Source organism: Lepidochelys kempii, chromosome 1 (assembly GCF_965140285.1).
Source record: "Lepidochelys kempii isolate rLepKem1 chromosome 1, rLepKem1.hap1, whole genome shotgun sequence".
In the NCBI taxonomy this organism is placed as follows: Eukaryota; Metazoa; Chordata; order Testudines; family Cheloniidae; genus Lepidochelys; species Lepidochelys kempii.
In genome coordinates, this window is record NC_136380.1 from 244,778,308 (window position 1) to 244,793,431 (window position 15,124).

At 43.4% G+C, this 15,124-nt stretch overlaps 1 protein-coding gene across 3 annotated transcripts in view; it reads right to left on the reverse strand.

Moving 5' to 3' along the window:
• DENND5B (DENN domain containing 5B) overlaps window positions 1-15,124 on the reverse strand; it is a 167,768-nt gene that overhangs the window by 7,358 nt on the left and 145,286 nt on the right. For 2 of the 3 annotated variants that reach the window (XM_073321423.2, XM_073321415.2), the window contains 5 exons: window positions 13,386-13,531; window positions 9,610-9,728; window positions 2,097-2,284; window positions 680-762; window positions 399-525 (listed from right to left, as the gene is read on the reverse strand). In XM_073321423.2, coding sequence (XP_073177524.1) covers window positions 399-525; window positions 680-762; window positions 2,097-2,284; window positions 9,610-9,728; window positions 13,386-13,531 — 663 coding nt within the window. Of the gene's footprint in view, window positions 1-398; window positions 526-679; window positions 763-2,096; window positions 2,285-9,609; window positions 9,729-13,385; window positions 13,532-15,124 lie in introns of those variants that run through there. The other variant, XM_073321442.2, reaches the window with a different exon arrangement.

Here is a 15,124-nt window from a genome sequence, read left to right on the forward strand (position 1 = left end):
AACACCCGCTTCTTCTACAAAGCTGAAATACATAATTAATCCACATCAGTTAAAGACCTTCCCCACTCCACCCAATGTTACATATGTGTTGGTGACAAAGAAAAAAAATGGTTAATATCCCAAGTTAACACCTCACCTGGGTTTTCCACTTCACTTCATCTCATCTGTGCCTGTCTTTTAGACAAAGCTGCTCAGGGTAGGGAGTGTATTTGTATTTTTTACAACACAGAGCACAACTGCACTTAAACACTCACATAGGGTTAGCTCAGGAGATTGAAAGTCGGTCCTGTAGGAACTGAATGGAGCCCAAGCTTATTAAAATCTGAGTTATGCACACTTGTAGCCATTTCCCTCTAACCCTTTCTCCCCTCTCACCCCAGCAGAACACACCAGTTTACCTATGAAATCCCAGATGAATATGTTCTTGTGGAAAATCCGAGCTGATTTGAATCCATGGTGGAAGACCTGCTCCAGTGCTGCAACCAGGCCATTTTCACCACATAGTAGAATGGTAAGGCTGCCTCTCTATGGAACAAAAAGATACTGTTCTTAAGTACAAGCAGCTTCAAGTCCAGGTGTAACACTGGTTACTGGGACACTGATTCCCATTTCCCTGGTTATAAAAAGGTTTACATGTATTTCCTCTTCTAACTACAGTATATTTAATGATTGAGAGTACCTCTTTCTCTGGCTTGTGAAAATGTTTCACAATATTGTTCACCGCTTCCCCAATTCCCTCTTGGATCTGCCCTGCATTAGGTTCTGTAAATTAATGGAAAGCACAGTCGCTGAACATGACAACATTAAGACAATGCACATTAATCAAATTCACACACTACCAGACTTGGCTCAAACTGCAAGGACCATTCTCTCTTTAATACGAGTCGAGCTCATGGAGTTATTTGCATTGAGCAAATCTACGAACCTCAGTTGTAAATGACTGGGGAACATCATCAAAACTAACCAAATTAATTGCCAGACAAACGGCACAGGTCAAGGACTTGCCTTTATAAATAATTTATTTCAGCTAATGAAGATCTGTCCATCACACATACATGTAGCACTCTTATTGCTAAGAGTTCTTCACAGGTTTTAGGCCAGAAGGGACCAATTACAATCATCTAGACTGACCTCCTGTACAACACAGGCCAAATAACTTCACCCAGTAACTCCTGCATCAAGTCCACAACTCGTTGCTGAGCTAGAGCATAGCTTTTAAAAAGGCATCCAATCTAGATTTAAAGTCTTCAAGGTGACTGAGAATCCACAGCATCCCTTGATACGTTGATCCGATAGTCAGTTACTCTAACTTTAAAAAAAATAAAATAAAATAAAAAATGGTGCCCTATATCTGGTCTGAATTTGTCTAGCTCCAGTTTTCAGCCCTTGCATTTTGCTAGATTAGAGCTCTCCGCTATCAGAAATCTTCTTCCCATGTAGGTACTTACAGGAGGTCATCGAGTAATTTATTCACATTTGTTCTGATAAGCTAAATAGATAGAGCTTCTTTCATCTCTCACTTTAACACACTCAATCATTTTCAGAGCTTTCCCCCCCCCAAACACTTGCCAATTTTTCAACATAATACAATTCAGTGTTTTTGTTTTTAAAAATACTGATGGCCTTCCACATGTCAAAAGTAATGCCTCATGTGACTTGAAAGGCAACTGAATCACTGAGCTTTGCAGTGCCCACCCTTCAGGAAATGTTCCGAACATGTGCACAGATATGGAACCACACTCATGGAAAGCATCACTGATTTCATCTTGCTCTCTCTAGATTATGTTTTTCCTGGAGAGAAACAGACACTGGTAACAGAAATAAAATACTTAATACTTTACAATAAGCCTCAATATTTTGTGCTCCGAGTGAGAGGTTTTATCCACATTTGACAGGTGAGGAAATTCAGGTAGATTAAGTCATTTGCCCAAAGTCACAGAGCAAAATAGAAGCAGAGTCAGGGTTAGAAAGCATCGTTCCCTCAGATTGGACCTAGCTTTTAGAGGTTACAATCCTGTTAACAAAGATGCCTTTATTTCCGAGTAGTCACTACCACCATGTTATAGCTGTGAGCACTGGAAATGGCAGGGGCTTACTTGTATTTTTTCCTGTAAGGGAGGTGATACTCAGTCTGCGAGCTGTGGTTGGGGATTTCTGTTGAGGGGGGGTACGGCACTGCTTCCCAAGATCTTCATCCGATGCTGAAGTTATCAGTTCTCCAATAAGAATTCTCTCCAGACTGCCATCATCAACTCCCTTCCCCAGCCATCGTCCACATGGGAACCTGTGGTACCACCCAACAGAAAAGTTTCAACTAGTTGAACACTAACTTGAATTCAAAGTTAAGGGACATAAGTATTTCAGGCTCCTCTCTGGCCCACCTAAACATTGTTAGCTGGTGGGAAATAATCTCCAGAGTAAAAAACTGCCACTTAAAAAAACAAACCCCTCTATTTCTAAGAAATGGAAAAAATGTCTGATTCAGAAAAAGTGAGAGACCTCTCTGTTGATTGTGCAACAAGCCATCCCTTTTTTCAGAGCTGTGCTAACCATCCATGTTTCTTGACTGCAAAACGTAATTGAAACACAGCAATGTTAACTTTAGCACCATTAAAAACAAAACAAAAAAAAATCTACATTTGTCAGATCAAAAGGAAATAACTTTCAAGTTAGTATAGAATATAATATAGTATAGTATAGTATAACTTTCAAGCTAAAGATGAACAAAATGGTTTAGGCCTTTCCAGAAAAGAACGCCAAGCACTGTCTCAACATCTAACGCATCTAGACAGTAGAAGACAGAAGTGTGTTATACAAAAGTATTTGATAGGGCTCTTTTAGGTTTCTACATATACAAAATGAAAGCATGTAAAGCTGCAACTGCAGATTAAGAGACCCAACAAAGAAGACAGTTACTTACCTATATTGTAACTATTTTTCTTTGAGATGGGGCGCAGACGTGTATTCCACTCATGTGTGCATGCACCCAGCACACCAAAGCCAGAAAAATTTGCTCAGCATTATCCCTCGGGGTACACTTACACCCTCTGACCCCAATATACCCTCCCATAGCTCAGCAAGGACAGCACCACCCTGACCCTACTCAGTTCCTTTGCCCCAGATTCCAATGCTGGAGACTCTGAAGCAGAGTAGAAGGAAGGCACGTTGTGGCATAAATGTCTGCACCCACATCTTGAAGAACAGTTACAATATAAGTAAATAACTATATTTTCTTTGCTTGCGAGTCAACTGAATCCATGTCTATAACCACCATGGATTCAGTTGACTCACAAGCAATTCCAGCAGGTGGTAGAGCTACGAGTTTACTTCAACAGCGACCATAGCACTGCCTTCCCAAAGTTTGCATCTGACAGAGATGCTGCGGTAATAGCAGAATGTTTGGTAAAAGTATGCACGGAAGACACGTAGCCCTCAAACGTGTAATGTCACAGAGAACCACAATTGATATCACTTAAGCTCTTGTCAAATGAGTCCATAATGTCTGTGGGGGCACAGTCTGAGCTACTTCATAAGCCGTGGTAATACAGGAAGTTATCCACCTAGAAACCGTCTGCAGAGACAAGCAGACCTTTCATCCAATACGCACAGGAGATAAAAAAAAGTCAAGGCTATGAACAAAATGGTTTAGGCCTTTCCAGAAAAGAACGCCAAGCACTGTCTCAACATCTAACGCATGTAGACGCTGCTCATCTGCATTTGAGTGTGGCTTAAGAAAGAATATACACAAGTAAATAACCTGGTTAAGGTGAAACTGCGAGATTACAATGGACAAAAACTTCAGATGTGGTCTTAAGAACGTTGTCTTTGAAGAACTGAGAATATGGAGGTTCTGCCCTTAATGGCTTGTAACTCACTGACTCTGCTATAGACACAAGAAAGGCTGTCTTTTGGGAGAGGAGACACAACAAATAAGTTGCTGTCAACTCAAATGGAGGAAGGGTGAGGGTGGCCAGCACAGTATTAAGGTCCCACAAAGAGACCATTTCCTTCACAGGTAGAAACAAATAGACAATACCTTCTAGAAATCTCGCTACTATGGAGTTTGGGTAAACTACTTTCCTTCAATAAGAGGAGAAATGATGAGATTGCTGCCAAGTGAACCCGCAAAGACCCGAGAACTTCAAATGTAACAAATAATCCAAAACGTCCTGAATACGAGCGGACAGACTGAATTCCCTTAGATACTGACCAAACTAAAAAACTCCATATAGCCAAATAAGTAAACTGTTTTCTACTTTTAAGCAGGATTCTATGAGCTTTTTCCAAGCATTGCCCTTCCTCTTTATCTAGCCATGTACTATCCACACTGTGAGGTGTAGATTGCTTAGTACAGGATGAACAACATGGCCATGGTACGGAGTCAGCAGGCTGGGAAGAAGAGGCAGAGATTTGGGAGGTCTAACCGACAGACTGAGAAGGTCGGAGAATGAATATTGTCTTGGCCAAGCTGGCAAAATAAGTATCAGTTTTGCATGGTCCAACTTCGGTTTGAGGGTAACCTGCGAGATGAGAGGGATAGGGGGAAAAGGTCCATTCCCCAGTTCAAATGAAAGGCACTGGTTAGAGACCCTGGACTGAGTCCCATTTGGCAACAAAAATGATGGCACTTGTTGTCCTTTATTGCTAAAGGGGCATCCCATTGGTTGACCTATTCTCTGAAAATGGACCTCACCATGCTATTTTTTAGAGAACACTCGTTGCTGGAGAAAGTCCTGTTGAGATGGTTTGCAAACTGGTTTGAGAGCCTGGTAAACATGTCGCTCTGGGTATGATTTCTTCCTTGATGCAGAAGTGCCAAAACTTGATTGCTTCCTGACAAAGCTGGTAGAAGCAGGCTCCTCCCTGCTTGTTCACATAATACACTGCAGTGATATTGGTGAGTATGTGAATGGCTGCTCCCTGATCCAATCCATTGTAAATGATTCAAAGCTTCAGTACGTTGATATTACACGATGCTTCCTGATCTAACCACAAACCCATAACATTTAACATCCCTAGATGTGCTCCCCACCTATTTTGGAGGCATCCGTGACTATAGTTCTGGTCGCTGGAGGACGGGCAAAAGGAATTCCCTGTCACACATTGTTCTGTTCTGCCCACCACTGTAGAGAGTCCAGTATCTCTGGAAGCACTTGGACAAACTGGTCCACTGATTGGCAACTCAGGTGACAGACCAACTTCAACCATGACTGGGGAGGAGGAAGACAAATCGCACATGCTGAACCACGCAGCCATATGTCCTAGTATCTTCAGGCATGGGTGAAGGATGAGATTGGAGATAGAGTCAAAGGTGCCAAGTTATCCAGAATTGCTCATGTGGGAAAAAGGCTCTCTAATTTGTAGAGTTCAATGGGGCCCCAATGAACTTGATTTTTTGAGTTGGAGTCCATGCCAACTTTGCTTTGTTCAAAATCAACCCCAGTTGATTGAAGATGTCCGGCGTGAACTGGACATGATTGAAGACCAGTTTTTCGGTTCTGCCCCTCACTAGCCAATCTAGGTACAGGAAGATATCAGTTTCCTTCATTCTGAGACAGGCCATTACCACTGTCATGCATTTGGTAATGACATGTAGGGCTGATGACAGGTCAAAGGAGAGAACTGTGTACAGATAGCACTGACCAGTGACAGGGAATCTCAGGAACTTCCTGTGGCCTGGGAAAATTGCCACATGAAAATAGGTGTCCTGTAGATTGAAAGCAACAAACCACTGCTCTGATTCAATGAAGGAAGAATAGTAGACAGGGTAATCATGTGGAATCTCATATACTTGATGTATTTGTTGAGACCATGGAAACTGAGGATCAGTCTCACCTCTTCCTTGGACTTAGGGGATCACGAAGTACCAGAAGTAGAATCCCTTCCCCGTTTCCCCAGTGAAGAGGAGGACCCTCCTCTATAGCTCCCAGAGCACAAAAAGTTTGGACCCGCTGAAGCAGCACCAGCTCACAAGAGGTTCCCTAGAAAGAAATGGGATGGGGGAATGGACAGAAATTGTATGGTATAACCCAATCCCGCAGTGCTTAGGACCCATCCATCCACAGTAGTTATTTCCCAACTTGCACTGTAGAAGCAAGACAGCCTGTCCCCAAACCAGAGGGAATGGGTTTGAAATGTTCACAGCTGGCATGCTGCTCTTGATATGAAAGTCGAATAGGCTGCCTGTCCAAAGGTATAGAGCATGGGCTGGTTGGGTAAAACTAGACCCAGAAGATCATCTTCTCTGTGACTTAAGTCCTTTCTAGAGAAGTCTTGCTGCCCAGCAGCGTAGGACGACTGGCAAAATTATTGCTGGCGTTGTTGATGACCCATAAAATGATGTCTCTTTGTGGTCTGTGTAAATCCCAAAGACTGAAGTAGCTTGAGAGTCCTTAAGATAAAGTAAAGTTGCCAGTTTTCTCAGAAAACAAAAACTAACCAAATGCTAAGTCCTCTTTGGTCTGCTGAACTTCAGGAGCTATGCTGGAATTCTGTAGCCATCAGGGCCTTATCACAGCTGCAACTATATGTCTGGACGAAGCATCCACCACATCCAGTGCTGACGGTAGAGACATCTTGGCCACCAACTGGGCCTTTGCAATAAATGCCTTAAACTCTTCCCTGGAGGATTCTGGTAACTTACTTGTAAGTTTGGACATAGCACCCCATTTTACAGTCATATTTAAACAACAATGCTTACAGGTTGGCAATGTGCAATTGTAAAAAGGAAGTTGAATACACTTTTATCCTCACAATCTAACGTTTAAACTCTGTGATTAGGAGTAGATTTATACCTCCTCTGTCCTACTCTGATTTGTCGCAGTCACAGCCAGGGAATTAGGAGGTGGAAGGGAAATATTCAAACCCTTCCATGGCAACATAATATCTAGTCAGTAAGCTTAGCCGTGGGTGTTATAGACACTGGGGTATTCCAGAAATTTGGCAGGATCCAATATTGCTTCATTTATATGGAGAGCCACTTCCCCAGCAGCTGAGGATTGAAGAACATCCACTAACTAAGCACTAACTGTTCTCTTGAACACACAGCCCGAACATCCAATGGAGATGCCATTTGTCTCAGGAGGACTTGATCCTGAGATGAGGATTCAGACATGGTAGCACTGTCTGGTGAAGAGGAAGACGAGGGAAATGGAACCACCGGAATCTCTTGTGCAGGGGTTCTCAAACTGGGGGTTGGGACCCCTCAGAATGTCGTCAAGTTATTACATGGGGGATTGCGAGCTGTCAGCCTCCACCCCAAACCCTGCTTTGCCTCCAGCATTTATAATAGGGTTAAATATATTAAAGTGTTTTTAAAATATTGGGGGGGGGTCGCACTCAGAGGCTTGCTATGTGAAAGGGGTCACCAGTACAAAAGTTTGAGACCACTGCTCTTGTGGCAATGCATTTGACTGTACCAAGGGTTCAGTTCCACCAGGTCAGAGACAGCCCCTCAGCCCATGGCTACAGCACAGTTGGCCCATGTGGAGAAACCACCAGAGGAACAAGTGATCTGGCTCTGGACGGAGAGGACTATTGGGACCTTACCAAATGAGGAACCTCCCAGGGATTCCAAGGAGGCCACTGTGGATGTGGCATTGGTGGCCAGTAGGAGGTAGGCCAGGAAGCAGATTGTGGGAGCAATACCGATGGTGACCCCCAGGAGGTCTCGACGATCTTGGAGAGCGGTATTATGAAGGCAAAGCAGAGTAAGATGCTTCAGCACTTGATCTTGAAGACCCTTCCAAGTAGTCTGGCAGTAATGCAGGAGCCACTCCAGGTGGGGCCAATAAATGGCCCACATCATCCGCAGTCCAACACAACAGCCTTATTGGCACCAATAGTGGTACAGTCAAAAGCACTTTGAGTACCGGTAAAGGCATCGCACTGGGTACTGAACCGGACAGCTGGTACTGAAGGTGAAGTGGGTACTAGACCTGCAGATATACACTGTGCTGGAACAGTCATCAGTACTGAAGATAGCATATGTACCAGCAGTCCCATAGCTACTGAACACGAAGCAGACTATAATTCAGGACCCTGGATATGAAGAGGTGCAGACGATAAGTCAGCCACCAATCCGGGAAATGCAGAGGACACCGAAGATGAAGCCACTGCAGTCAAGTGGTGAGTCAGGAACAGACAGGCACAGGAAGTCTGCTGCTGCCTGATACATCAGTGGTGTGTAGAGTGTCTGTGTGGACACCACCACCACCAGTGCCCATCTCAGCAGATGCCCCCAGAGTAGTACCGGAGTTGATGGTACAGTCTAGTTGATCAGCCATTGGTACTGGAGAGTGGGTTGAAGGCCCAGCTTTAGCCACATCCCAAAAGACTCAGGGTGTCAGTCTGCACTCCTCCTAGACAGGGAGGATAACTCTCTCTGAACACTGGACCTGCCCCTGTCCATCTTCCTTAGAGTACTGGAGGAAGGAGAATGATTTTTTTTTGCTGGGTGAATAATCCAAGTCTGGACATGGAGCCCCTGTCCATTCTAGCTCAGGCACTCTCTGGAGGGTCTGATGATCTGAGGCAATCCCCAGAGCTGAAGTGAGGCTCATGGCTTTCTCCGCAAATTTACTACCTTCCAACACAAGTCCCTTGCCACCTGTGCTCTCTTCTTAAACAATTTACTGGTAGAACAGCCTTAAGTAGGGTGCCCTTCACCAAGACACAATGAACATTGGTTGTAGGGGGGTCAGTAGTAGGGATAGCAACACCCTATGATGAACAATGTTTAGAACCCAGAGAAGGCATCACCCTGGGCTTAAACTCTGCTAAATATACTAAGCTAAATTAAATCTTAAGGTACTACTCAACTTAACTATTTACAGAAAAAAACCACAAACACTGACAAAGAACGTGGGGTGAGACACCACACTGAATGCTCCAGATCAAGCTGTGGACGGGGAAAGGACCTGAGTGGTTTCGGGCGGTGCCAGCCCATATAGCCATGGAAGGCATTACAATGGCCAGAAGGCACGGGCAACACCCCGATGGGCACTCTTAAGCAAGTTCTCTGGTTTCAGTACACGAGGCATGTGCACACTGGAGTGGTATGCACATTTGCAGTCATCTGAAGAACTCTTTCTTGAAAGCTATACTTCTGTATTCTTGTTCAAATATTCAGACGTTTAATGGCTTTTTTTTTTTGGTCGTTACCATTTTTTTAAACCAATTATTCATACTTCCATTACAAAGATTTACCTAAAATAAAACTGCCATTCAAGATTTTGGGAATAAAAATGGAATTTTTTTTTTTATATACAGCTGTGCTGGACAGACATAAGCCCATTCATTTGGCTATTAGAGGCAATGGTGATAAGCACTTTAAAAATATGCAGTCTGTCCTGTCCCAGCAGACTAATAAAATCTCATACTTTCAAGCCTCCCCATGTATATCTAATCAGATTCTTCAGCTTCAGTTGTAGTTTTTGAAACCTAGAGAATTTCAATCTGAAATTCTCCATCTCTAAAGCTTAAGTGGAGTCGCCTGTATACATCATAGTTCAGCACACCCAAAAAGGACACCAGAGATCTCTAGGGTTTTATGGCTCAGGCAGGGATTTCAGATTTAGGGAGTTAGAACATTTGAAACTTGTTGCTTACTTGTATGTGTGTCCTGTGATTTCATTTCTTACCATGACGCAATCTACCAGCCACTTGGCTAATAATCCTGAGTTGTCATGACCAATCTGAACAGTTGTTAGCTTTCCTAAATTCTGGCACTGCAAATGAAAGAAACAGATTTTATTCAATTTTATAGAAAGATGGCCCACAATAGTTTAGTTCACTAACTTGTTTAATTTCATTTACTTTATGAAGCATGGATTCTTAATCAAGCAAATACAGCTAAAAAACAGCATAAATGCTGTTTCTGTTCCTATTTTACTTAGTTAGGCCCTCAAAAATTCATAGCTCGTTAACAGATGTATATTTTTTGCAGTGAGAGCTTATGATGCATAATTATGAGTCATGTTAACCACTGTTTTTTAGCTAAATAGGGAAGAAAGCTGCTTTTATTTATGAAATTTGTTTTCAGTATGTTCAGCTTCTCAAAAATATCTTGTAATTTTGAATAAGGAATCAATCTGTGGCAGGAAACTAGTCATTATCATAAATTATTATTAAATACCAATGTGCTCTGTCCTTCATAAGACAAAGTACCCACCCTGAGAAGCTTATGACCACAAAAGACAGACAAGTAGAAAATGACAATGCAAAGTCCAGAGCAATGTTATTTAATATTTACATTACAGTAATGACCAGTGGCCCCAGTGAAGACCAGGCACCATGTTGTTAGATGCTAAACAACATATAAAGGGCAGGTCCCTCTCCAAAAGATGTTACAATCTAAGGTCCCAATCCTGCAAACATTTATACATGAGTAGCTTTACACCCAAGTAATCCCATTGAACTCAATGGGACTACTCACATGAACAAGTGTTCTTTGGAACAGTGCCTTAGATGTCAACAAAGACTTACCCCGTTAAATACATTATTCACCCTAATGTTTTATAGCTGATGCGGACAAGCATGTGTGAGCACTGCAGAAGAGGTGGGGTCTTTAGAAGGGATTGTAGTGATGAAGGATAAAAGGTCTGGCATACTGGGAAATCACTCCATTTAAGGAGGGATGATCAGTGTCTCTCATTCCAGAGCATCTTTGCCATCACAGGGCAATGTACTACATCACCATTCATTCCTGTCAAGGGCCTGTTCCTCCATTAAGTCTAGTCTGGTCATGTCCCCATGTAGGTTCTCTCAGGCCTTATCAACACTACAGGTGAAATTCGATCTAAGCTATGCAATTTGAATTACATGAATAGCGTAACTCAGATCGACGTAGCTTAGATCTACTTACCACAGGGTTCACGCTATGCGATTTCCGCTATTGTTCTTGATCCAGTAGAGGACAGGAGTCAACAGGAGAGCAATCTGCTGTCAGTTTAGTGGGTCTACTGAAGCATCGATCGCCGCTCATCAATCCCCGGTAATTGTAGACAAGCCCTCAGTATTTAATCAGTGGTTGGCCTCTAGGTCAGACCGACCTTGATTGTGGTTGCATTATTTTCTTTGGCATCCTATCATTAGTTTGTCTTTTGCAGTGTCCCCATCATCATAAATCTTGTTGCTGGAACCAATCCAGTACCCTCATTTCACATTCTACTCTCTTTTAAAAAGGATTGGTCTTAAAATCATTCCACTTCACACCTGCAATCTTCCATTTCTATTGCCTCCAGCCTTCTGACGTTTAATTCAGGGGTCGGCAACCTGCGGCACGTGTGCCAAAGGCGGCACGTGAGCTGATTTTTGGCCTAGATGAACGGAACCCTGGGCTGGCAGCGGGCTGAGCGGGGACAGCGGCCAGGACCCTGCCTGGCAGGGGCTGGAACCCCAGACTGGCAGCAGGCTGAGCGGCTCAGCCCGCCGTCAGCCCCGGGTCCCGGCCGTCGGCCCCGGGTCCCGGCCGTCGGCCCCGGGTCCCGGCCGTCGGCCCCGGGTCCCGGCCCAGGGTTCCGTCCGCTGGCCCCTGTAAATGTAAAATGTATTATTGGCACGCCAAACTTTAAATTAATGAAGACTTGGCACGCCATTTCTCAAAGGTTGCTGACCTCTGCTTTAATTCAATGCAGCTGATTCCAGAACATGGAGTAATAATGCTAGTAGGCTGGTATGATAAATTTTCACTTTGGTACCAAATGCAATGTTTTTATCAGTCCATAATTGTCAATTGATGAAATCAAGGTATTAATTATGTCTGATGCTATGAAGTTATGAAATTGTTGGATCTCGCACTGTTTCTATGGGTATGTCTGCACTGTACCTGGAGATGTAATTTCCAGCTCGGGGAGATGTACCCACACTGGCTTTGAGCGAGTCCGTATACTACGAACGGCAGCATAGCGGCAGCGGCATGGGCTAGCCGCCTGAGTACACACCTAGGGTATCAGAAGGGATTGTACTTGGGTGGTTAGCCCAAGCTGCCACTTGTGCCAGAGCTACCGGAACTGCAACTCCTCCAGCTGCAATGTAGAAGTACCCTAAGGTGGCTGTGGAATCCTCAGCTTGCTGACTTGGGTTGCAGCACCTTCTTACCAGACCAGGGGCAATGAAGAGTCATTAAGTGTAATGACTGTGCTCTGAATTTAATGGGCACGCTAAGGAAGTTGGCTGGAGCTGGGAGAAGCTGCTTTCTCCAACTTGTCTTCAAGAAAGGGGAAGTGGAGAGTGTGGAAAATCCCCAAACAGAACAAAGGGACAGAAGTGACAAAGCAAGGATTTAAAAAGGACTCTCAGAAGGCAAAAGGGGGAAGGCTTTTGAAGGGACAGGAAGCTTTGGCAGGAGTGTGGAAGAGATGGGCAGACTTTCTTAGCAGGGGGGTTGGTTTAACCGCACCCTAACCATGGTCAGGGAAAGCAAGCTGGGCTGGAAAGACTCATGAACCCCAGGGGAAGGATTCTAGATACCCCAGATGACTCTGCCCAAGTACAAAAGAACTCTCCGGAGTGGTGAGGAACCAGAGGCAGAGAAATGTATATAGGGGTGTATTATTTTGTATAGATGTGTGTTTCATTTAATAACACAAGAAGAGCAATGATGTTTTAGAATCCTGTGCATATTGTCTCTCTCTCTCTCTGGTAGCTTTCACTGTTGTGTACCCCCTGAAGAGGTAAACTAGCAGACATCCATCTTTGGTGAGATTCTGGGGAACATACAAGAGCTGCTGTTAGGCCTGGGGAGATGGCACTAGTTTCAGGATCTAGGCAACTGGACTGCGGAGTCCCCACTGCCAAGAGGATTGTCAGACAAGATGTACGACTGAAGTGCATGCCTAGAAGCCCCCTACCATGCACATTGCCTAAACTTTGCCCTGCCCCAACAGGCTAAGGACATGTGGGATTCAGCATTTTGATTCCCCACAGCAGCCTTTTGAGTGTCCAGCACAGGGAACTCAAATAGATTTGGGGCAGCAGGGAGGCAACTCGAAGATGGAAGAGGGGGTAGGAGTGGCATGGCGAGGCTGTTGTCATTGGCAGAGCAAAGGGAAAGCAGGGAACAGTAAGAAATTTGATGAGGGATGTAGGTTGAGGTGAGTTCAGATGAGGACAAGAAGTATAAATTAGACACGGTGGGTAAGTGAAAGCCAGTGAAAAAGTTCTGACAGGAGAGTGACATGTTCTGTCCATCAGTGAGGACAGTAACTTTACAAGCACTAGTTTTCTGCTTTTTATTTAAAATCTACACAGTGACCTTGGACACTCAGACGCTATTTAAAAAAAGAGTTGTGCTCTGAACAAAAAAAAAAAAAACTAGCAAAATAAAAGTTTCTTGGTTGTAGTGCTCAATATTGAGTACTGAAAAAAGAAGAGCACGCACTCACCTCAAATGTCATTTCTAGAAGATTTTTAGGTATCTGCATTACTCCTGTATCTCCTAGTTCTCCTGAAACACAAATCCATGGGTTCGATGTGGTGATTGCATTGCTTAGTTTTTTGATAGGGATTATCACAGTCCTATATGGAATCACTAAAAGGAGAAGAAACAAAACAAAACCCAGAATCAAAACAACTGCATTTTTTAAAATGTGGTTTACACAATATAGTACAATTAGGACTTCGCTCTTGTGCTGTATCTCGGTAGCATTACAAGTAAAAATCCTTCTCAATACCAAAGGTAAATGAGACAATTCTCTAAAAATATCCAGCATGCAGTATTTGTACCAACTATGAAAACAGATACTCTGATCATAAAAGGAAGAGGTCATGAAACCATTCCAAGTCTAGACAGCTCACTTATAGATAGAAAAAGAATAATTATGTTAAAATAAAGCTGATCTGCACAGCAGCTTTTGGGCGGTTTCAACCCAGGAACCAATTATTACTTGTCTGTAAGAGCAGCCTCAAGTACCAGTTCCTTAAATCTCTGCCATTGCAAACAAAATGCTCTCATAGATCTGCACACTGAAGAGACCAGGAGCATTCTGCCCTTCAAATTTAAACAATGTCCTTTAGTTTTTTCTGCTGTTCTCTCGCAACATTTGGAGTTAATATACTCAAATGAAAACCTGCCAACATTTTCCAGTGGGTATATGCGCCAAACATGATGCTTAAACCAGTAAGTCAGAAACTATGAAAATAGACCCCAGTATAAAACTGAGATTGTCTCCCACATTTAAAGTCAGAGAATGAGCAATTCCCTTACTTGTGCATAAACAATGTACTTGAGATTAACCTGAATAGCCACCAGGTGTTGCTGTTGTACCACAATGAAAACAAGGAGCATTCACCTTGCAGTAAAACGAGTTCAAAGCAATAAAGAACTTCAGAAAATGCCTGCTTCATCCCATCTCCATTTTAAAAGTGGAACATTATAATTTGAATACATCATTATACCCCTATGTATCAGAATACTGGCAATGCTGCGAATACAGGGTTGTCAGACTGAAGACACAGATTTGGAGGTTTCATCCTCTGGCTGAGTGGAAATATTATGAAGCAGATTCTCAGTGGACACTTCTCTCAGCACCACTTAAAATCTATGGGAATCTCAGTAGGCCTTGATGCTTAATGCATAGTTGAGTGAGAAAAACAGGGCTGGCCGCCCATCCCAACTTGCAGTGGACAGTGTGGAATCACACTTGTTTGTACTGCAAGAGTTGCTTTCCTAAGGTTTTGCAAACCTGCCATTTCCTTTGATTAAGGAAATCATCCCTTTTTACTGGTGTGTGCATCATCTCAATATTGTACACACAATGCCACAAATTCACTCTTGCGTCCCAGAAGAGTAAGTTGCCAACACTGATGGCCCAGAAAACAAGATACAGTAAAATCTCCATGGACACTGCGCTCTTTTGTAATTACTCATTTCCCTAATGAAAGCTTAAGAAGAGGAAAAGTTAAAAGATGAGCCCAAACTCTGATGACTCGGTAAAGATTCACTTTACTTCACCTCCTAAAGAAATAAATAAAGATGTGAAAATAAAGAGACCAACGTCAACACAGCAACCTAATAGTAGAACTCCCCACTGTTAGGGAGGGGAAAACAAGTTCATGTCTAGGTTTTGGCCCACTGTCACTCCTCGAGTATATAGGAGAGGAGGAGGAAAAAGAGGGAAACAAG